The sequence below is a fragment of the Phalacrocorax carbo genome, chromosome 1, assembly GCF_963921805.1.
Source record: "Phalacrocorax carbo chromosome 1, bPhaCar2.1, whole genome shotgun sequence".
Taxonomy (NCBI): domain Eukaryota; kingdom Metazoa; phylum Chordata; class Aves; order Suliformes; family Phalacrocoracidae; genus Phalacrocorax; species Phalacrocorax carbo.
In genome coordinates this window covers 28,428,750-28,453,539 of record NC_087513.1, presented here as the reverse complement: position 1 = coordinate 28,453,539, position 24,790 = coordinate 28,428,750, and the positions used below count along the sequence as shown (strand labels likewise).

The 24,790-nt window shown below is 39.6% G+C and overlaps 1 protein-coding gene across 1 annotated transcript in view; it reads left to right on the top strand.

Annotated features, from left to right (window-relative positions):
* The window catches only part of TES (testin LIM domain protein), a 29,943-nt gene extending 5,795 nt beyond the window's left edge, over positions 1-24,148 (top strand). Inside the window, exons 2-7 of the mRNA XM_064447059.1 lie at positions 6,110-6,195; positions 15,654-15,906; positions 17,094-17,429; positions 20,578-20,793; positions 21,356-21,514; positions 22,718-24,148. Of these exons, the coding sequence (XP_064303129.1) occupies positions 6,110-6,195; positions 15,654-15,906; positions 17,094-17,429; positions 20,578-20,793; positions 21,356-21,514; positions 22,718-22,909 (1,242 nt within the window). The 3' untranslated portion in view covers positions 22,910-24,148. The remainder of the gene's footprint in view (positions 1-6,109; positions 6,196-15,653; positions 15,907-17,093; positions 17,430-20,577; positions 20,794-21,355; positions 21,515-22,717) is intronic.
* The last annotated feature ends 642 nt before the right edge of the window (positions 24,149-24,790 follow it).

Genomic DNA, 24,790 nt, shown 5'->3' with positions numbered 1-24,790 from the left:
ACTTCCCTGCATGACTAAAGATCCTAATAAGTGAAAATGCAGATTTCCATGTCTACTTCTGAAAACCTAATGTTAGAAGCAGCAAATGGGAAAGAGTGCTGATGTCAAAACAAAATATGCAAATATTGTGAAAATGCCTCTGCAGCATTGGGTGATGGATAGTGCTGGGTTGGAAGTTTATAGACTGTTACAGTGGGTGTCAACTGCATTCAAACAAACTTAGCTAGAATAATACTGGACTTTGAATAAATGCCACTCGTTTTCTATCGAGCAGAGATATCTTTAATAGCTGTTAGGCTTTTGAGAGGAGACTGCAGCAGTGTCTTAAATATTTATATTCTGAGCTGTTTGATATTTAGTTGAAGACATCACAATAAAATAAATTCTTGGTACTTGTATACTGTCGTAGGCTGCTGGAGCTCCTTGATTTATTCTTCTGCCTGTCCTGCCCAGATAATCTTTCAAATATTTTTCTTGGATGCAACCACTTTTTGGCATCCTTCTTTCTGTGCAAATGGACTTCCTTACCCAAGCTTCTACAATCTGAATCCCAGTCAACTTTTCCTTAAATCTAAATGCATATTTTAAAAAAAGCTAGGACAGACTTGCCGTCAATTTTAATAGACAAGTTAAATAATAACAAATATAGAGTGGTCCATGGATACTGCTCTTCACTACAGATTAAACTTTTTCTCTCTTCTTGTACAGTGTCTGTAGAAGCATTGCCCAGATATAATCATAAGACTTCTATGTCTTTTGTGTTTGTGTTTTTCATTCTGGCATCATAAGAAATAACATAGCTCTTCTGTTTTTAAAGTTTAAATGCTGTAATCTATTTTAATTTCCAGTTTGAGCTTCCCTACTGGAGAACTTCTGCAGGTACAAAAAAGTAGTGACACAAGATCCGGGCTCAGCAATAAAGCATGCACAGCACATTAGAACAAGACACATCAGAAATCTTACCTTTTTGGGTTGGTTTTTTGTTTTGTTTTTTTTTTTTGGTGGGTGTGTGTTTTGGTTTGTTTTGGGGTTTTGGGGTTTTTTTTTGCATGTTGGCTTTTACCTTGACTTCTTTGGAAGTTCCTAAGGTATGTTAGGATATACCAGAAATCTGTTCTGTTCTGCTATACAGGTGTGTTTTTCTCAAGCCTACACTGGAAATGGGAAGCTATCACTTGATACGGCCCTCAAAACATCCAAATGGATCAACAGTTAGGTAACCATCAAGAATAGCTTTAGCATGGATCTCTTCTCTTCTGCCCTTGGAGCACTCAAAGGCACAGGAGAAAGATCTGCAAAAAGGACAGAGAAGAGGATTTAAGACTATTCTGGGACTCGCTGCTAATTATCACAGCCTCCTAGTGGCAGCTTTCTCACTGTATAGCCACAACCTTTCAAATTCTGGAGAGGTCTTGAACATCAAACAGTGGAAGGACTTCCAGTCTTCTGCAGAGACTAAGTGCTGATATCATGTCTGTGGCAAGGTGAAAGGTTAATACAGCTCACCTCTCTGGTGGTACAGGCGTCCCCTTGGGGGGGGTGGAAGGAAAAGGAACCAAGACCCGAGTTACCTCTGGTCTTTCGGTGGGACAGGAGGTAAAAGAAACCTTGCGGGAGGGAGAACTAGGAATGCCAAGTGGAGCTTCTGTGTTTTCTTATGGGTTCCTCTTTTACCACCTTCTTACTGCTGCACCCCAGGGGCTCCTTTGTAACAGGACAGGAAGGTCAGAGCAGCTAGCTTTATTCGAGGGCTATATTTGTGCTGGGTGTGATGACTATTAAATGGTAACTATTAAAATAATTAAAGACTTCCAGTGGAACTCTGTCAGGATACTCTTTGTATCATTTGTGCCCAGCTGCTTATTGGGAGGGAATAGAAAAGAGAGAATTGGACTCTAGTCACTGTACAGTGATAATATAAGAGACGGTAGGCAAAGCTGCAACATGAGAAATTCTTATTAAACATACAGATTTTCTTTACTCTGTGTGGGCCAATGTTGTAATAGGCTGTTGAACCTGCATCTGGATAAGGCACTGAGCAAATCTGATCTTGTTGCACCTGCTCTTTGTGGGCAACCGGGTGACCTCCAGAGAGCCTCTCAACCTAAATAATCTATGCTCCTTACAAGCAAGTATAGGCAAGCTTTAAAAAATTACTGCTCTGTCTTTATGTTTTAATTCTCAGGGCTTATCTTTGTTTTTCCTGTAACCATTAACAATAACCTTGAATTCTGTGACATAAGTTTTAACTATTAAAAAGTTAATCCTCAATTCATTACAACATTAATTCTTACCAGTGCTGTGAACTGTGGCACAGTTTGTTCCACGTAGAAACAAACCTGTTAACAAATTTATCCATATTCTACCACATAAGAGAAACCATAGCTGACAAAATATAATTGCATTTGTATCGGCCTGCAGCCTACACTGGTCATCTGCCTCTACATGCATCATCTATTTGTGTCCATGACTTTTGTTTTTTTTCATAGCATCCCACGTGGGGAGATGTTTTTTTCTGACGATCTGTGAAATCTGCTGTATTCTCAGGAATACAAATTCTGAAATTAGTGTTCTAAAATTGCAACGAAGTAGGGCTTCAACATTTGCTCTTGGGTTTAAATTAATAGGAAGGAGAACAGGAGATTTTGGACTTTGATTCTCAGTCATGTTCAATAAACTTGGCAATAAACCCTTCTGATAAGCCAGCTTTAAACTATTTCATAGCAACAGCTGTATTCCTCTTGTGCATGTGAACAAACTATTAGACACTTGAATTATATCATTTGGGTTTTTAAGATGAAATAATCTTCTACACATGGCTCCTTAATGTAAAGATATCCAACTTTTGACACTAGATTCCAGTCTGAACTGAAATGGGGCGGACTTTTACTAATTCTCACTTAGCTGTAACCATTTAACATTCTTTGCCCTTGAGGACTTGATCTTGAAATCTTGAAAGCAGTATGCAGTGGTTGATCTCAATCATATTTATATCATCTTCTGTACTCAGACTATTTAAATCTCTGTTGGGTATGTTAGTAATACCAGATGGTTTTAGATAGCTTTGCTGTAAAATGAAAATTAATGGCAGTCGTCAGGCAAGAACCTTCTTTTGGCAGTATTTCAGCTGACCTATCTGTGCTGTTTCTCCTATAACTCCATTTATGGGGAAAATGGATTCCCTTCTGTTCTCAGGCATGCCTTTCCACTCCAGTGCGTGCTCAGCCTGCTCTGTATCTCTGGGTGCTCCAGCATGGAGCTGGCTGTGACCTTCAGAAGGCGTGGGGATTAAACATAGGCGACAGCAGTCAAGAAGCACACTGCAACTCAGCTTTAGGCTCTCTGAATTTCCCAAATTACAGCAGAATTGGCTGCTGAAGAGGAAGCAGTCACTTCTGAGGTTTCCTTACCACTGAAACAGGTCCTGCTACAGCACTATGGAGGAATAGTTGACATGCACTGACTGTTAGACAAACTCAAAAGCACTGTGTGCTATTGTTATTTTATATGTTTATTTTTGGCAAACAATCACATAGTTTCTCTGGGAGAACAGAGGCAGAGGCTGTGCGTACATTTGGAATCACATATAATTCAGTTCTCAGTGTGCCCCTTAGTTTCGAGCTAAACCTTTTCCATAAGGTGACCCGACATTGCATGTAGAAAAGTCATCCCCTTCTTCTTTTGCAGCAAACTGAGAAATATATTTCAAAACAAGTCTATCTCCTTTGCTAATTCAGTTTTTGTCTCAAGCTGCATAAGCATTTACTTAACGATGTGCTCTTTATTACTGGGGAGGGAATGCGGAATCCTGTATTTCTGAAGAAATCTGTGCTGAGACAGCTGGTTATGAAGATGCAAGTAAGCTTTAGTCTGGAGAGGGAGTATGTTTTGGGTGGAGCATTTAGACAGCACATATTTCCTTAAATTGCTTCTAGAGGTATCTTATCTTAAACCCTTAAATGTTAGGAGGCTTGGAAACAATATATTAAAAAATTGGGGGGGGGGGGGGGAAATAATTTTCTTACTCGCATTTCAGATTGTGTTTTGGAAATTCTTGAAGTGTTAAGACTACTTCTCTGTGTACTGTACAAAAGCAATCTATACACAAGTGATCCTAGGTTTCTAAGCCTTCTAATGACAACACTAATAAATTTATCATTATTACCCTTTCTCCCCATTACCCTCTTTTTAAAGGAGGGGAGAGCCCAAGCTTAAAGAAGTAATGCCAGTTTGTAGTTGAAGTAATAGCTAGAGAGAATGGGTTAAGGTTGGCTTTGCTTTTTTGTTTTGGGGTTTTTTTGTTCTTGTTTGGGGTGGGGGGGCTGTTTTGGGTTTTTAGGGCAATGCAAGAGTACTAATTTTAACAGCTTTTTAGGGAGGATGATTTGGATGATTTTGCAAACTAGCCAAAAAAAACCAACCAACCCACCACAAACAAAAAAACCAACCTGTCCTGAAAAAAAAAAAGACAATTGTTTTGTGCCGCTTTAGCTTCCTCTTTCACTTTAGAGAACATCCTGGCCAAAGATTTGTTCTCTTCGTGTGTGACCTGGTAGCTTAATAGCTGCAAATGTATCTCTTCTCCCTAAGCAGACCATAATCTGCAGGAAAGTTTTGTGATTTCCTCAGGGATGTCTAATGATTATGGAGGCAGTGATCCTTCAATCATAAAATAACTGAAAACATGGTCTTCCCTGCATCTTACCGTGTGTTCTGTGTTGAGCAAGCGGTTTGTGAATAATCTGTTCCTTCAACTTGGACAGAAACATGTCAAAAGTTGAGCTGTTTATATCCTTGTACATACAATAATAGCAGTATGACTTCTCAGAGTAAATGGCAAACTTCTTAATAATAAAACTGTGTCGTCACATCTAGTTAACCCCGGCATTGTAGTATTGTTGCCAGAACTAAGATTAGTACCAGAACTTGGCAGCTCTAGTTCGCTTTTCCATTCATGGTAAAAGCCGAACTGGAGGTGAGCTGTCTCCTTTGCAACGACTGTCCCTCCCACTGTGTCTTCCACAGCTAACTGGGAGTGCCCCTCACACAGCTGCAGTGGTGGGTGGCAGCGTGGGGATGGGTTCCTCTCTGCACGTTGGGCATGAGCCTGCACACCCAACCGTGCCCACAGTTTCATCGTCCTTCATCCGTCTGATTTAAGAGCAGCATTCCCCAAAGGTTTAAAGAGCTGGAGTGAGGCATTTTAAATTTACTGTGTTATATGAATGCATAAGTTATGGTGCTTGGTATCTATTTTTCACCTCGAACTACCAGTCACTTACTCAGTTGAATTTACCAATGTGTTGATATATTGTATGAATACCCGGCCTTTGCCCTGTTTTTTATATTCTTTCATATTTCCTCTGTATTATGAATTGGTCATCTGTCCTTTTAATCTTTTCACAGTGAAACCTTTTGCATATCATTTATGGTCATTGCTTTTGCTAACTGTGCTGTTTCTTTCTGTATGTACCCGGCATCAGTCCAGCCAAAATCTAACTGTAAAGGGTATGTTCAGCTCTTGGTCGCTATCAGAGTAGTCCCAAATATACTTGGGAATATTAGACTAATCACTTAAATGTTTTCTTTATTCCTATCAGATGCCCAGGTTAGTGCATATAAACATGGGATCTGTTTATTCTGTTTATTTCTTGACCTCCTGTATTTTGCCAAGTGATATACTGCAAATCACTTTGTCTTCACAGCTGGATTAAAAGTCCTTTGACTTGAGGTCTTATGGCCTTGCTTGCTGTGGTTTCACAGCCACAGACCTAAGGGCGGGCTGCAAAGAATCTGCTGCTTCCGTTGTGTGAAGCTTGCAGAGCAAGCTGGGCTAGGGAGACAAGTCACCAGAAATATACTTCGTTTTGGCTAAGGCTAACTTTCTGCCTACTAGCTCAACCTTATGAACAGGCTTGTGTGAACACTGTCACTTATGTAGGTACAATAGAAAGGTGAGTGGACCTTCAAAATACTGTCCTGATGTTGGCTTAGTCAAATGCTGCTTCTATTGCTTTAGTTGTGGATTGTAGATTATAAAGGCAGCAGTAAGATTGTTCATGCAGTGTATTTCTTGAAGTTGACTGTAGTCATCTTGCTCTGTATGCAGATGGGCTTGGGCCACGAGCAAGGATTTGGTGCCCCCTGCTTAAAATGCAAAGAGAAGTGTGAAGGATTTGAGCTTCATTTCTGGAGGTAAGTGACACCTGATGTCTCTTAAGCAGTGACTCAGCACTGCAGATCTTGGCACATGTATGCAAATGTGTAAGTAACTGCTTTTGTTCTCTTTCAATTAAACTATTCAGTTGCTTTACAAAAGCTCTGTCTAGGTTCAGGGCCAGGGCTTCTCAGCTGCATTACAACACAGTGTTTAAGAATGTAATCACTTACATCATTTCATCTGCACTGAAGTCTACGGTAGTACTTCTGCTGAAGCATTTGCTTTAGCTTAATAAACAGTTGAAGTAGGTTTGTAAAAATATCTCAACAGCAAGAGAGATGACAGGGAAGAAGTGTGCTTTATCTCAGTAATGAAATGCTTTCTCAGCTCCTGACCAAATACATCAGCTTTGACCTGGGATTTTAGGTAAAATTATCTTATCTGTGTTGAAAAGATGTTGAAACTTTGTATGCATCTACAAATTACTTAGCTGGGGAAGAGGTGTCATGATTCAAGTAAGTTAGATAGTACTTGGTCTTTACTGTTCCTAAACCAGTAAGAGCTGATGATGGTTGCAGTAAATAGGCTATGCTGTAGTCTATGGCATTACTTCTGCAGAAATTTTTATTAAGGCTTTTCTTGTTTTACAGAAACCTTAGAGTGTACGTTTAGCTAGCTCAGTGCACTGATTATATTGGGTGTGCTTTAAGATATAACTTAGTGATTCTGATTTATTAAAAAAAAAACTTCGTAAAGGGAGCAGCCTGCAAAGGCCGTAAATAATTAATAGAACTCGCACATGCTAGTAGTGACAATGATTACATTTCACCAATGCTCTTTAGCTACAGTCATAACTGTATCTGCAGTAGGGTTTTATTTTGGGGGTGGGGGTGGGGGTGTGTGTGTTTAAGGTAGTCTTTACATCCCAGCCAGAGTGGCATCAGATGCAGATAAGGCCTAGGAGATTTTGTATCTTTACCTAAGTATTTGACTGCAGCTGAGACTCAATTTAGAAAATAACCAGAGAAACAGGCCACAGCAAAAAGTTGCTATAAGTTGATGAGGATATAGCTTCTTGATTACGTATCTGTAATATATAAGTATAGAAACAACTTAATGACATGGAGCAAGAAGTGGCAGTACACTAATAAACATGATCATCTAAAGATAGAAGAAATCAGTAATTTATGGAAAGAATATTTTCAATACGAACTCACTGAGGGGACTGGTGTAGAGGTACTAGAAAAACAGAACACACTTAACATGTCTAGGTGATTCAATAGAACAGACTATAAATTTTTGCAGGAGTAAATAGTGTTGTTTTATCGATGGTTAGATGAGAAATTATGTCACTTCCTACTTGAAAGATCTTTGTATAGAGTCAGTGTGGGGAAATCACAAGTCAGGGAGGAAAAAAAAAGACTAGGTCAGTTAACTACTTCTCAACTCTCCCTTTCTGTCCTTTTTTTCTTTGTTCCTTTTCCTAAGAGACCTTATACTTCCTAGCTTATCCTTCAACAGGGAAGAATTTGGGATAAAAAGAAAATGTCTAAAGTTATTTAGTCATGCAATAGCATGTTTACTGAGCTAGAATGTGTCTGCTTCTGGGTGTGTATTTGGAGGTTTGTGTGTGTGGTTTTCTTTATACACATTTCATGATGCTTCTGTGGTTAGGGCTCATTGTGCCAGGTCCTGAATGCACAACTCGTCAGAGCACTGTCTGTGTCCTAGAAAGCAAGCGCCTGTAGACAGCAGTGGATTAAAAAGAAGGAAAGAAAAAGATATAAAAACAGTGTCTATTTAGTTAATCTTAAGTTTTAATCTGGAAATCTGATTGTTATAGGATAGACCATGTAAATAAGGTGGCTGGAAGTAGTCTGAGAAGCATCTTCTAGGTGTCAGGTGGACGTGGCACATACCTCTGAAATAGTTGAGAGTTAGCTATTCAGGCAATTCAAGAATGATTTAGAATATAGGTGTTTCTGCAGCGGAGCTGCTACTGGTAACAGGAAGGGTGTGGATCTGAAGTCTGAAATCAGTCTTGCGTAAACAGTTTTCAAAGGAAAAAGATATATTACCATATGCTTTGCATGACACAGAGATTTTGGAATTCCAACACTTGAACAGAATGGGATGGATCCCTAATAGCTGTTCATTTAGTCATGTTATCCTTAAAATCTGAAAGTCTATATTAAGTAGAAGCAAACTATATCAGGAGTGGACAGAATATGGTCTTTATAACATGAATTATGAGAAGCAGTTCAAGTTTAATCACTAATTTTACTATTGTGTCTGTCATGGTTTTAGCTGGGATAGAGTTAATTTTCTTCACTCTAGCTGGTGTAGTGCTGTGCTTTGAACTTAGCATGGAAAAAAATGTTGAGATAACACACAGATGTTTTGGGCTGTTGCTGGGTAGCGCTTGTACTAGTCAAGGACACTTCTAGCCTCCCATGCTCTGCCGGGTGCACAAGAAGCTGGGAGGAGAGGGGGCACAGCTAAGAGAGCGGATTCAAACTGGCCAAAGGGATATTCCATATCACGTAACGTCATGCCCAGTATGTTACCTGGGAGGGGCTGGCTGGGGGGAGGTGGGAGCAATTGCGGCTCGGGGACGGGCAGTGTCGGTCAGCGGGTGGTGAGCGGTTGTATCGTTTGTGCTTCTGTGGGTTTTTTTGTTTTTCCTTTCCTTTTCCATTTTATTATATTAACATTATTGTCATTATTATCATAATGATTATTATTATTATTTTATTGTAATTATTAAACTGTGCTTATCTCAACCCACAAGTTTTTTTGCTCGTCCGATTCCTTTCCCCATCCCACAGGGGTGGGGTGGGGTGTGTGAGCGAGCGGCTGTGTGGTGTTCAGTTGCCAGCTGAGGCTGAACCACGACAGTGTCTCTTTATAAGATAGATATCGAAGTAGGGACTGTAGTTGGAGAAACTGTTACAAGTTGGGAAGAATGACTCTGGTGGGTTGACTCCAGCCAGCAGCCAAGCACCCACACAGCTGCTTACTTGCTGTCCTCTCACAGTGGGGTGGGGGAGGGAAAAGGAAGAATATTTCAACCCGTGAGTTTTCTCACTTTTAAAGTCAGTTAACAGGTGAAGGAAAGAGGAGGAAAAAAACCAATCGATGCAAAGGCAGTCACTCGTCACCTCTGACCAGCAGGCTTATGCCCAGCCAGTCTCCAACCAATGGCCACTTTGGAAGTTGGAAACCCTGCTGCCCGCATCCTCTACCCCCATCTTACTCCATACCATTTAATGTCACACTCAGCAGTATCCCTGTGGCCCATTTGAGACAGCGGTGTCCCCTCCTAGCTTCTTGGCTACCCCCAGCTTACTTGCTGAGGTGGGGATAGAGCCCAAAATAGAGAAAGCCCTGACAGTGTGCAAGCACTGCTCAGCAATAGCAAGTGCTATCAGTGCTGTTTAACCACAAATCCAAGACGCAGCACCATATAGGCACTGTGAAGAAAGATACCTGCATGCCAGCTGGACGTAGTGCAACAAATGAGGCAATAGCTGTGTTTGCAGCATGGGCAGGCTGCAGTCCTAGCTGTCATCAGTGTAAGGGTGACACTGCCCTCTCCTGGGTGGAGCTGAGGAGCTTCAGCAGATCACGTAATTCTTGTTCCCCTGGTCTGATACATGAAAACTGGTATACCTCAAAGAGCTAGGTGTAATTTCTCTGTGTGTTTCTGCACAGAAGAGCCTCAGTTCTGCCTTTGGGGAGTCAGATCGGAAAGTGGATGAAAAAATCCAAGTGTACCTGTCTGATAACAGGGTTTTACACGGAGTTGCTACACCGTTATTCTCTATACTGGGAGTGCTGGGAAGATACCTTTTCTGGGGTGGCAAGTGCTCTTTAAGCACTTTGGGCTGTAATTCTTGGCACAGTGTGCAGGATGGTTATATAGGTGCAGAACTGTTAATTTGGGCTAGTACAGAAATGGTGGTAAACAAAGCCCTTAGTAAAATCGGTTCTTGAACTTTGAAGTTCTGGAAGCCTCAGTGCTGTGAGCTGAACGCAAAATTAATACAATGAGAACCACAGTCTACAATGGCAGCTGAACAGTGAACAATTACCTGCTTTATCTTAGTCTGTTTAATAGCTTTTGGTTTTTATGTTGTCCTCAGAATAATGCTTCTATCCAAGTGTAGCAGCGGACAGGGTGTTCTCAGTTCAGGTGTTAGGCTTCTTTCAGACTGCAAAACTGCCTCTGCAAAATTAGCAGGGCAGGCTGGCTGTAAGAGACTGCTACTCATATAAATGTTTGTTCTTGGGGAGTGTGTTCACTGCGAGAGGGAGGTGTGGGACAGAAGTTGGAAGTTGCTAAAAGCAGGAGGGAAGGTTCTGATTATCTTGGTTGTGTATATACTTCCAGTATTGGTAATTGTCTCTGGTGCGGCTTGCCAAGATACTAAAAAGCTTTTGGAGATGAGAATCTTAAGCTTGGGAAGTTGACCATGAGCCAGCAATGTGCCCTTGTGGCCAAGAAGGCCAACGGTATCCTGGGATGCATTAAAAGGAGTGTGGCCAGCAGATTGAGAGAGGTTATCCTCCCCCTCTGCTCTGCCCTGGTGAGACCACATTTGGAGTGCTGTGTCCAGTTTTGGGCCCCCCAGTTTACAAAGGATGTGGAACTGCTTGAGCAAGTCCAGCAGAGAGCTATGAAGACAGTCAGGAGACTGGAGCATTTCCCTTATGAGGAAAGGCTGAGAGACTTGGGTTGGTTCAGCCTGGAGAAGACTGATGGGGGATTTCATCAATACCTATAAATATCTAAAGGGTGGGTGTCAGGACGATGGGACTGGGCTCTTTTCAATAGTGCCCAATGCAGGCCAAGGGGCAATGGGCACAAGTTGGACCACAGGAAGTTCCACTTAAATATGAGAAAATTCTTTCCTGTGAGGGTGGCAGAGCAGTGGCACAGGCTGCCCAGGGAGGTTGTGGAGTCTCTGTCCCTGGAGACATTCAAACCCTACCTGGATGCATTCCTGTGCCCCCTGCTCTAGGTGTCCCTGCTCAAGCAGGGGGCTGGATGAGATGATCTCCAGAGGTCCCTTCCTACCACTACCATTCTGTGATTCTGTGAACAACCATTTTCAGCTTCTGGCTTCTTTGAACAGATGCAGTCCCTGGAAGGCAGAGAGAGCTTTAAGTTGGCTTTGACACTTTCTGGTACTAAGGCTGTCAGGCAAGTACCAAAGCAGAGTTCTAAGGGTTTGTAATTATATAGCTGCATTAATAACAATAAATACAATAACAATAAAACATAACAGAAGGATTCATGGAAGGAGGTTAGTCTTTCTGTGTGGAGGACACAAAGGGTCAGGACTTGCCAGATATTTGTTGAGGGTTCCTCTGTGCTTGCAGTTGCCTCTTCCTGTCACTAGGAGTCGCTGCAAAGCCAGCGTAGGAAGAATCATGATCTGAATTATTCCTCCTCTCTGTACACAAAATGTAGGGAAGTGGGGAGGACTGATGAAATCTGGTTTTGCAGACTGTAAGTCTTTGATCCTTGCTGTCGGTAGAAATCCAGGACATTGGGAAAGAGCATGGAAGCTGCTTGCCTTCCTTCTTCCTCTTTCTACCTACCCAAGACCTGGAGGAAAGGTAAAATCTACTAAATCTGTCTTTTTCCAGTGACATGCAACTTCTAATTCCACAAATTTTGAAGCTTCCTCCTTATGTTCCATGTTTTGAATGGGTTCCCAAACTGCTGAGATTTGACTGGAGGAACATTTCTCTCCTTTGTTGAAGTCCTGAGAGCTGTGAACAAGTAAGCAGGAGCCTCTAATACCTCCTTCAGTAGGGATCTTGCTGGATGTCGTCAAGTGAAGGGGAAATCTCTTTTTTGACAATGCAGGTGGAGGGAACAAATAATTCTTGCTGCCTGTTTTCTAGATAGAGCCAAAAGAGGGAAATCCAAGTCATATACATATACACATATGTAATATAACTGGTTCTCCTACCACATGTGAGGTGTTTAACCCCAAAAATAAAAACTAAGCATCAGTTATCAGACAGACTTGCGATGTGTAAGTTTGAGGTAATGGGACAAGGTCACTTCAGCAAGATGGCTGTAGCAGAGCCAAAGAAATGACCAGCTGACTCTATTCTGAGTAGAAGTAATCGGCCATATCCCTTCTGCAGAAGGGACAGTGACTAACGAATAAGTGTGCTGCTTAGTGGAAGAAGGTATGACTAAATTGTAAACAGTACTCTGCAGGAAGATTTATGTGTGTAAATGTCAATTGAATATCTTCTAGGACTGGAAATTATTAAAGAAAAGGGATTATAAATCAGAGGAAACTTGGCTGTTATCATTGTACAGACATTTCAGGTGGCTGAGGTCCAGGGGAGCCCTGAGGAGCAGGTGAAATGGCAACAGCCTTGGGGATTTTCCTGTGATTTACTGACGTATGTTGACATCAGTTGTGACTTGGCATTATCCCCATTGTTGATGGATTTTCTCCTGTATTTGAAGACTTAACTATCCTCAAGCTGTAATGCCAGGGCCACCACAACTGTGATTTTGTAACATAGCCCCTACAACAGGTTCTTGCAAACTGCATATAGACAAAGAGTCATTCACTTAATCTTGAAGGAGCAAAGAGATAACTGTGCACATCTCAGTCTAATGTTAAATTCTTAATTTAAGTAAGTCGGAGTGGGGGAGGGATTAAGGAGTATCTCATACTTTTCAATGCAACTACACAGCACAGTAGTTTTATGCCAGTTTTCACAGTGGGACCCAGAAAGGATGACCTGAGGACAAGTTATACACTTTCACTTCTTTGCAAGTATCTGTTTATCAGGACAACAGAAAATCTCTCACCAATATTGAAAACAGTGAAACATGTTAAGCCTTCAAGGTGTGACTGAGGATAAAAGCAATTGAATCAGGATGCTTTCCTAGTTGGAAACAGAAACAGGATCTCAAAGCTATTCTGCATTCTGAGAGAAGTCTCTGTCAGAAAATAGATATGCAATTTCATTGTGTAGCATGAATGAAAATAAGGTGCACTTGTGGCTTTTCCAGCACGTGTGAAAGCATCAGGGGACGAATTCTACCACAGATTATTGGGGATAGTCTGGGCTCTGTAGGCTGTCTGCTGCCTCACCGCAGCTGGATGCTGTACAGAGTGGGGAGAGCTGCTTGAACTGTCACACTGCTGTTGTGACCACACAGGCAGTACAACAGTATAAACTGCTCTTACTGAGTTCTATTTTGCAAGCAGAGCAGTTCTGGACAGCAAGACTATACTTTATTTGCATGAGTCTGCAGGTTACCTGAGAATGTCTTTGTGCACCAATGTTATTAGATCACATCCTGTCACAAGGCAAGACTAAAACTGGGGATAACTATTGCCGAGTTGTAAAAGTGAAGAAAATAACTAATAAACTATTGTTCAAATGGACTAACTGTTTGAATTCCAGTTACATGTGTGCTGTGAAGCATATAGCCGCACTTCAGTCACTGATGTAAAAATGAACTAAGCCTGCAAAAAGTAAGATCTGAGGCTATTGCCTAGTATTAGAACTCAAAGGCGACATGACTGAGAGTTAGTAACAAGGTATACGTATGATTATACCTTAAAAGATGAGCAAATTGAGTATAAATTGCTTTATTAGTTTATTAAATAGTCTCTAAGTATCAGCTAGGTAAAGGACGTATGTAGATCTTCAGCAACAGTCTTACACAATTTTATGTTGCTAGTGCTCAAGGTGTATAGTACAGCATTTAGACTTAATATGCAATGCTAGTTCATGCTTGACTCTTTTTGTAGGCTGGGAGATTGCAGAGTGCTTAGTATTTACTAGGTGTCCAGATAAGTATCAGCTTTGAAGTTCTGTCCATCTTTCCTGTTGTGGAAAAGAGCTGGAAATCGTACAAGCCATCAGACTGCCTATTCTTTAATTATTGATATCTTTAGGTGGTTTGTGTTGCAAAGTGGAGTCCATTCTGCTTAACACTCATATTTTGCTAGTTGCTTTCAGAGTGGAGTGACTTATTTCTGTTTGGAGTGGACTTCATAACTTAGGTTACAATAACGTATGGTTGCTGTATAATCACATGACCAGGGCAGCACCCATCGCACACTGCAATGAAAGTACCCCACATCATAAACAGGTGTACATGTGCAGTGCATGTCTTTGGGGCTGGCTATGCATCACTTCACGTGGCCAATTATATGCAGACCACCTCCTTCCTTCCTTTCCCATCACCTAATGGGCCTGCTGTAGTCGTGGCATGTTCTTGTCATGTACCCGTTGGATGCCTTAAGATAACGTATGTATCTCACCTTCGAGACTTCAGAAAGCAAGATACGGAGCGATGCTAGAGTTCCATGAGTTTTGTCAAGCAGGGCTGAGAAGCATTTTATAGGTAGTAGCTTTATGCTATTTGCAGAATAAATAATGGGGTAAAATATTACTCATTCCTCTTCAAACTCAAGATATCTAGAAGGTTGATCTGTTTTCTTAGGCTATAATAAGAACCTTTAGTTAACATCCAGCTATGCTAATTTCCATATACTGGTGCTGACTGCTTTGAACTGAAGCGCTGGGGAAGCCATTAATAAATAGTATACTAGCTTGTCTAATCCAAGGTTCTGTTTATCATGCGTGAATTGTTTAATTATGCTTAAGGTAATAAAACGCTATCTAATATCCCTTAATCAAGTGAGTTCAAATGTGTTGTATATGAAAGAGTACCATTTATATCTAAGTAAAGCCTTCTACCTTTTAAGGCTGTTATCTGTGAAAATTCTCTGTGCAGTGTGCGCCAGAGTACCTCTGGCTTGGTTCAGAGCCATTTGAAAGGCTTTGTCCATATAAGCCTTTCACTTTTCTTTCATCTTCTCTTTTAAATGCTGAACTTTGAAGAGAACTCAGTGCAATTACACTGTATATATGGCTGTATGCATTTTTTTCCTTTCTAGGAAATACTTGCTTCCACCTGATAGCAACCCTGTGATAACCAGATATCATGTATACAGTGAAATGCATATGAAGTAAATAGTATAGTGTGTGTAATTTTGACTGTATAAAGAGAACCTGAAAAACTAAAAGCCCAAATAAATGACTGCTGTGGGGATCACGTTGATGCATTTAAGTTAACTTCTGGTGACTGCCCATAATCTGGTAGGTGAGTGATAATGGACGTGTATGTGTGTGATCAGTACTGAGATGTAATTGAAGGAATGATATAGCATCACATTCAAAATGTATTAGTGTAGTTGACTGATATCTATCTGATCATAATCTCTGTGAACAAAGAATGTAAACAATACAACATGAGAAATGAAGAATATCCTCAAGAGGTGTTTGATGTATTGCAGAATAACTTGGATATTCATAATCAAAGCACTGAAAACATGGTGTCGGGTTCCCAGTGATGATGTTACTATGCATGCAGCTGGTGTGAGGTGTAATTTTCAGCCAAGACTAACTTTGTCGCTGTTTCCATAAATTCCAGAAAAATATGTCGCAACTGCAAATGTGGCCAGGAAGAGCATGATGTCCTCACAAGTAATGAGGAAGATCGTAAAGTGGGGAAACTCTTTGAAGATACAAAATACACAACCCTTATTGCAAAGCTGAAGAATGATGGAATCCCCATGTATAAACGCAATGTAATGATACTGACTAACCCAGTGGCAGCCAAGAAGAACATATCCATCAATACGGTGACTTATGAGTGGGCTCCTCCTGTTCAGAATCAGACACTTGTAAGTCCGACCCACTTTTCCTTCATGTTCAAGGCAGGAGTTGATGGGAGATAGAGAAGTAGAGTCTACCAGAAGGATAAGTTTGCCTCTTGTAGTCATTCTGTATGTACCTCTTTTCTTCTTCCTCAAAAATGAAAATATGGTGCCTGTTTAACGAGTCTTGCCTGTGTCATCTTGCAGGCATGGGTGCTTGTCTATGGCACCTCTTGAGAACTGGGGAGATGTGGTGGGTTTTTTTAATAGATAGGATTAAGCATTATCTGCTAAGTCCCTGGAGTCCAATTTCTCTAACTTGCCTTTTTTAGTACACTTGATAAATTTGCATGGAGTGTGGGCTTAAAAGCAAAAATAAAAATAAGTTAAAAAACCACAACAAAAAAGACCCAACACACGATCCCAATGCCACAACAATTTATGTCATTGTTTAAAGTTAAGGGGAACACTCGGACTTGCATATAGCTTTTACTGTATATGGTGAGAACAAGGTCGATGTTGATATCTAAAGAAGCAACTTTCTTCCAGTATGTTTTCAGCTGAGGTAAATAAGATGGTAGATAGCCTTCTGAGGATTTTGCTTCACTTATCAAACTTTGATTGCTAATTTACTGTACCACAGTGTTGTGTGATCCATGCCGGAATCACGTTATCTCTGAACTACCTCTGAAAATATCCTTTTTCAGTGAATTAATCAAACGTTGTGCATCTAAATGGACTGTTACTTAAATTCAATTACCACTTCAATTTTTAGGCTTGTTATTGCTTTATTGGAACTAGAGCTTTTTTCTTTATTTAGCTAGAATTACTTCTTCAGTGGGCTGAGTGCCCCAGGCAAACTGTTTCAGCTTCTACTTTTTAAAGCTACGCTGATGATCAGTAGTTTTAGATAGCTTTGAAGAGACAAGGTACTGTGTAAATGTTAATTATTGTTTACTCTGAGAAGTAATTATTCTGTTAAAGGCTTAAAAGGAAGTCTGTCTCTTACTCTGGGAAGAAGCCAATTAATGCATCTGCTGTATTTTATCTCCATCTACTATGTTTTGGGAGCTTAATGTGTATGGAAAGAACTCTGTTTTTGGCAAATTTGATTGTCACTAACAACAGTAGAGATGATATTTTAGTCGCGTGTTGCTTAAAAGGATGGGTCTATAGTTGAAGTGGCATCTGATATCTAATTCCTTCTGGCTCAGGCTAGGCAGTATATGCAGATGCTACCCAAGGAGAAGCAGCCTGTTGCTGGCTCGGAAGGCGCGCAGTACAGGAAGAAACAGTTGGCTAAGCAGCTGCCTGCTCACGATCAGGATCCTTCAAAATGCCACGAGCTCTCCCCCAATGAAGTTAAGCAGATGGAACAATTTGTGAAGAAGTACAAAAATGAGGCGCTTGGCGTAGGAGATGTCAAGCTCCCCGGCGAGGTGGAAACGAGAGCTACTGAGAAGAATAACGTAAACGACAGTGACAGAAGCACCTCAGCCGCTGTAGGAGCGATGAAGGACAAGTCCCCAGATCAGAAGGCATCTCAGTATGTAAGTATAAGAAAGATAAAGTAAGAAAGTATTTTATTATCTGAGTGCTCCCTTTGGTAGTTTATAACCCAATTAACTTGTTAACTTGGAATAGTGAAAATCTGGGGAGAGAAAGAAAGATGATGAACTGGAAAACATTGTGAATGTCTGCAAAGAACCCTGGTTCTTGACCATATGTAGTGCCTTGCAGCAAATAACTTCCGAAGTGACCTTTTCATCCTCATTGCAAAAACATGTTGGTTTGCAGATATAGTATAGCAGGGTGGCTTTTACAGAATAATATCAAGAAACTTGTGTAGTCTTACAGACTAATTGCTACACTTTCCTCCTCTTGAAAAGTTTAGTTTAATTTTAGAAGCCTGTTTTCCCCTCTTTCTTGGAAGAGCACCAAAATTATCCCTTGACAAATTGTGTTTTAAAATTAAATTAAGCTAAGAAATAAAGCAACACCTCACCCTCCCATGTCCAAAAAGCCAAGCTGTATAATGGCTGTTTTGACTAGCCTTTTCATGTTCAGATCTTTTTTTTCTCTTTTGATCTATTATTTTCTTTGGCATCTGATTTCTGCCTTGTAATAGCTCAGAAAAAAAAAGGTATGTAAAATTACCCAGTTTTCATTGATATTTCTAAAATTATAGCCTTAAAGTGTTTCTGACATAACTTGCTAACTTCTGCTATGCATCTCTCAGCTGCCAGTTACGAATACAAAATAGGGTGGGATTACTAAAGTAACATTAAAATAGTTTAGTGAAGGTGGACCTTCACTTCAGAGTGGCAAAAGCTTCTGTAACTTGATTTCCAGAAATGTTGCTGTTATATGTATGAATCCTAAAAATTATTTGTCTGCAAGTTCTAGATGGAGATGAAAGTTTGTTAACATGGTTGTAGAACATGGCTTTCAGTGTTACTGGGGGGTGTTGTGTGCTGCTTTTGGTGTGGTTTTGTTGTTTTTTAAACTGACGTAGTATATTACTTCTGGTATAATTCATATGGAATATAAATTTAAGACATAAGAGGGCATGTTCAAAGCTAAAACTTACCTTAATCAGTGATATGCCGTGCCGTTTGGTTACCTGTAGGTACTTTCTAAAAGGAATTATTCAGTTATTTTTGCCATTATCTTGTTGTAGAGATTCTAAGATATTAAAAAGTTATTTTACCGTGACTTGATTAGGTTGCTGTCATTTTGTGTAACCCAGCCTCTCCTGCTGGGTTACTTTAGTTTCATCACAGCAATTCTTCACTTCCTACCTGGAGAAGGACCTACAGAACTACACACCTTGCATTGTACCCCACTGGCCATCTGGCTTGGACTACATTAAGTCAAGGGCAGGAGGCACTCTGTCCTCTTGAGTCGTATCAAAAAGTGCTTAGTTTCTCATATTACACCTATTTATCACTTCCAAAGTTTTCTTTACTCGAGCACCTGAGTATACCTCCTACTATTTAGGCCAAGCGTATCTTCATCACTGTGTGCAGTGAAAGAGGCTTAGAAGTGTTTAATATTGTAAGTGAATGTTTGAGTTGCTTATCTGTTGTTGGTACTGAGTTTACCCTGGCCTAATAATCAGGATTTAGATATATTATTTTTAAGTATTTTTTCTGGTCTGATTTCTGCAATATGACTTAGTCTCAGACACAGGCTGTGGCATTATCTCAACTTTTTTTTAACAATTCAAAATAATCCAATATAGAGAAGAGCTCTCAAATACCTTGCAGAAGAATTGCCATTCTTGTCTACACGTTTTTTCCTCTTCATTGGTGCTGCGTCTTTGTTCTCCAAATTTTCTTATATGTTGTCTTTCAGACTGAGTCTGAAAGCATGCATTCCTATAGCTGTGGTAAACAGAACCTCTTGAAAAATTAATTTTCTTTATAGGAATGGATTGCAATTCTTTTAAACATGGTTAAAAAAAATCAACAACAAAACCAAACCCAACCAAACCGGTCTCCACTATTAATGTTAAATATCCTAAAAATAATTGCCTCTGTTTAAAAAAAAATCTATTTCACCACAAAATAAAAGCTGAATAACAGAAAAATGGAAATTCACGCTGCTTATGTCTTGTAAAGAAGCAAATCTCTTTACGCACCTTTTAACCACATAGATTGGGGATGTTGCAAATGGCAGGTAAACTGTCTTGCCCTGATCTGGGTCTGTAAAACTACTAAGCCTTCTAATTGATTCCTCTTGGAGTATGAGGTCTAGAATAGAAAGAGTCAAAAAGCTTTCATTCTGTTCCAAGCTGTTCTTCTGGTCCTTTTGATGTCTTTCTGTGTATGTTTTGAAGTTGTCTGAAACAAGTGTGGGGATCTGATCAATATGCCTAACAGCCAAGACACTTAAAAAACCATACGGATATATACACACATGAAATGGAAAACTGAGGCCATTTGTGGTTGGGCCTGTAGTGATGTGAATCATACAAAAAACCTTCTCCGGGTCTTCAGCCCAGTCCACAGACCAACTGCAGTGCAGGAAATGCCAAACTGATGATTAAACTGTAGATTAAAATTTTTGTTTCAGTAACATAAACCACCTGTGTTTTTTGACTTGATGACAAAACCTCTCTGAAGCAGGTATAGGGCAGAAGACTGACTATGAATGTTTTGGAACTATTTGTAGTGTAACCATGTTCATAAACTTTGTAGTCCCTTTTCCATAATCACTCTCCCCATCCTAAGATCATTAATCAGACTGTTGGACAACAGCCACGAGTGACTAGTGTCCCTAGAACACAGCATTAAGGAGAATGAGTTTGAAATATTCAGATTTTTTTTTTCTCACTTGAGGCTTCTTATTATTCTCTCTTTATTCTCGAGTATGCAAGGCTCGTAGAACATAACATGCAATTAAAATTCATGTTTTGGTTTAAGAACTGGACTCTAGTTGCAAGAATATGAATATGACAAAATACAATAATCCACTTAAGTAATACTAGTGCTATGTCAGTAGAATGTACATAACCTTGAATTGCTTAGTTAAACCTGTACTGTGGCATCATGTCATGCTACTGATCATGGGAGTAAACTAATGCTTTAATTTCAGTCTGGAAAAGTAGGATTTATTAAATATCTTAGTAGCATGTAATTGCTATAAATATACGTCTTCAAAGACTTATTTAACTTGGTAATAACTTCTTTCCAGTCCTGCTATCGCTGCAAACTGAACATGAAAGAAGGTGACCCCGCTGTCTACGCAGAACGTGCTGGATATGACAAATTGTGGCACCCAGTGTGTTTTGTCTGTTGCACCTGCAGTGAACTTCTAGTAGACATGATCTATTTCTGGAAGAATGGTAACCTGTACTGTGGAAGACATTATTGTGATAGTGAAAAACCCCGCTGTGCTGGATGTGATGAGGTAGGAAATAGCCTAGTCCTTTGTTTCAGTACACAAGTTTGCTCCCCTGAGAAGTGAATATGATTTTAGTAAAATATTTCAGTGCAGGGAGATGATGTGCCTTCACCAGTTTTAGCTGATTGTAGTTGCAAGGAACTAAAACTGATAGGGTTGCCCCGTGTTCAGGAAGATCCATAGTTTGCTTTAGATTTGGTGGGGATTTTGTGTGGTCTACAGGGATATAGGATGTAACTCATGAGTCCAAAGTCTTCTACAAAGTCTCAGTTATGCAGTAGTTTCCTCAGGAAGGGCACTAGAGGGAGCGCCTTACTAAATTACACCTCATGCAGCATGCAGAGAACGGCCTGCCTGGTGTCTTGGGCATCTATTGGTTCTGAATAAATGAAATGGAGGCTTTTGGAAAACAGTCAAACAAATGAAGGCCTTAATTTTTGTTGTTGAAATCATTTCAAACAGTGGAATCACCAGGAGTTCCTTGAAATTACAAAACATCCTGAGGCCAGCTTTATTAAAAGAAATACTATTCAAATGCATATATTAATATTTGTTTTTATCTTCATAGCTAATATTCAGCAATGAATATACTCAAGCGGAAGGTCAAAATTGGCATCTGAAGCACTTCTGCTGTTTTGACTGTGATTGTGTTTTGGCTGGGGAGATCTATGTAATGGTGAATGACAAGCCAGTCTGCAAACCCTGCTACGTGAAGAACCATGCTGCGGTAAGATCCTTCTACACATGTTGGTGCTGTGAAGGAAGAGAACATGTATCTGTGGAGCTTGAAACTCTTACTTTCTCCCAGTGTGGGTGTATTTGAAGTATAAATTAAGTGCAAGTTCAGGCTCAAGTCAATCTTTTTTTTTCCATTAAAAAAAAAAAAACAACAAACCAAACTTAAAAGTGGACAAGTGTATTGTCAATTCATAAACTCAAACAAAAGTCACTGACGGGGAGGAGGCGGTTCTGAAAATACCTTTAACTTTGCCAGTGGTGAAGTAGGATTTTGTAACAGGAGGAGTAAAGTAGGTGAAGGTGAGTAAAGCTACTAAATGTGTAGTTTGTGCCAATTGTAGTTCATTGTGACCAGTGGGATTCAAATTCAGCTAGTCTTTTAAAAGCCTGTGATGGCAACAGCAATCTAGGTACTTTTTCTTTTGTATTTCTAACCACATAGTTATAAAGGAGAGTAACTGATGGGATAAAGCTAGAAGTTTGGGAAAGGATGGTAGTTCCTGATTCCTAGTTGTGTCAGGAACTCTAATCTGAGATGATGGTCCATTCATATCTACCAATTAAATAGCCATTAGTTGGGAGTTCAGTCTGATGTGCATCTAGACTATTTATATAGTTAATGGAGAGAAAAACTATTATCTCCAGCTGGCAGTTAATAATCATCTGAGATAGGTGTGAGAGAGAATGTTTTGGAGAGGCTTTTTTCTCTTAAAACACTAACTTCCTTGATCTAAATGATAATTTTTGACGACAAGACTTTAATTTAATTATGTAAAGACTTTCTAGAAACCTTCAATTCTTTGGCATTGCTTTACAGCAGCCAATGCACAGGAGGACTTGTAACTAATCTCTTCAAATGTATGGGTTAATATATGAAGATCTGTGCTGTTTGGCATGACAAGTTTTTATCATTGTTTGGGCACTGGGAAATCATGACTATGATAACTGTCTTGAGTTTAGTCTCAGCAGCAGTTAACTTATTATGCAAATTCTATTTTGTTTTGTCCGCGGCTGCATTTTGATTGGAAACTGCTTTAAAAAATAAAGGAAAAGCAAAAGCTGGAGACTTATTTCAAGGGCTTCTTTTAACACCTGTCTCTCTTCTCCAAAAATATTTAAGAATTCCATCTTTTACTGGACTTTTAGAGAGGATGTATATGCTTCATTTGAGTGTCATTTTGTTTCTAAACAGATCTGCCAAGGCTGTCATAATGCTATAGATCCAGAAGTTCAGCGTGTGACATACAACAACTTCAACTGGCATGCTACACAGGAATGCTTCTTGTGCTCCTGCTGCAGCAAGTGTCTAATTGGCCAGAAGTTCATGCCGGTGGAAGGGATGGTCTTTTGCTCAGTGGAATGTAAGAAAAAGATGATGTCTTAAGATATACACAGAACCAAGCATTGCTGTGTTCCAAAGGCTCTTGCATTTCTACTGTAAAATGTATATTATCAGGGCATTTAAAGTTATTGAAAGTATTAAATAGCATTTTCCCAAAGATTTTTTTTTCTAAGTGGCTAAAACTTGCTATGTAATCTTCATTTCTTAGCTGTAATAATACTTTCTTTTTTGGAATATTGTTCCTGAGTCTTATGTCAAATGACTTCATATCCCAGAAATGTAAGAAAAAATGTGTTATGAACTATGTACATTTTAAGGGAGCTCTTCACTGTGAAGGATCTTGTTGCTGTGTCTTGTCTAATGGAAGAAGAAAATGTGGAAATGCTCCAGGTTTTTTTTCTTATATGAGATGTAGCTCTTCTACTTTTGGTTTCACTAATTTATCATTTTTATAGCTTCCCTGCTTTCATCAAGCACTTTAGACAAAATGATCAGCTTTACCGCCACATACGGTTTTGTTCACTAGACCTTAAGTATGCAGGGAGAATGACGTTTTAAAACAAGTTGCCTGTAATCATGTGCTTGTAGTTGACACACAATGGGTTCTTGAGGGGTAGTGACTACTCTCACATGTAAAGTAACTCTGCACCAGTAGAAAACTGTGGTGGCTCATATGTGTCTCTTTCTTACAACTGTTCATGCCTCAAATTTTTCATTTTATGAATGTTGAAGTTACTTTACAAATTTATTGGAGGAGTGGGGAATATAAGAGGTGGTCTTGCCCAGATTAAAAAAAAAAAATAATCCACCATTAGTGGTGTCACTCTTATCCTTTCAGAACTAGCTTCTGTTTTTTTCATGAATGTTCTTTTCATAAATTGTGCCTTCTATCAGAGGGACATGGCACACAATGCTGTATGCATTTCCAAGAATGTAATTCTGCAAAAGGATCTTTCTTAGGCTTTTGATTTCTAAATTCTTAACCAAAGCACAAAGAAGTCTTTCCCAAGAGACTTACAGTATTTGAGTGAAAAAAGATCACAGCTGTGTATTAGCTTTGCTTACTAGAGAAACCAAATGTGTTGTTCTCTTTCTTTTTCTTAAGAATTACAGATCTACAGTGAAATGTGTTAGCTATCTTTGTGCCAAACAGTGAATGGAGAGTCTTTGGCCTAAAAAAAAAAATTTAAACAATCTATGCAAGTCCTATGTTCAGCTCTTCAAGTTTTTTGGTGGCTGTATTATGACACTTACAAATAAAAATTAGTGTTGTTCGCTTGAGTTGTCTACGAACTCTGTTCTTGTTGAATCCCATTTAGGGGAAGCAAAGAGGAGAGGAAACGTTTCCATTATTTCCAGAAACGCTTAAGGCCTGTATTAGTAAAATGCTTACTCTTGTGTAACCCTGATGTGCTTGTAGGTGCAAAACAATTGGTCTTGTCCAACAAATACACAACTTCAAAACTTAGTGTTAATTTACTTTTTATTTGCATAAACTATGGCCTTAACTATATTTTAAGACATAGCATGGGAAGTTTAGAATTCATGCAGGTGAGCTAATGTGCTGAGAAAATAAGTAGACTGTGATCCTTTGAGTACTGCAAAAATAAGACACTGGTGTGAGATACGTACTTGGTATATTGTCTAAATGGAGATGTTAAATGTTAGGTCTGTGTTCTTGAAGCCTGTACAGCTTTTCTCAGAGATCCTCAGGATGTACAAAAAAAGTGTATGTCTTCCAGCTCATACCAGTGGGGCTGTATTCTTGCCTTATTTGCAATTTTTTAAAAAAAGGAAAATCAGGCTGCCTCAGTAAGAGAAGTTATTTCCACTTTTCCATTTAAGTGCTCCTTAATCTGTAGGAGGATATGCTGTGAGAATGCAATCTGGGGAGTGCTGGATAAGGTCTGTCTTAGTTATTAT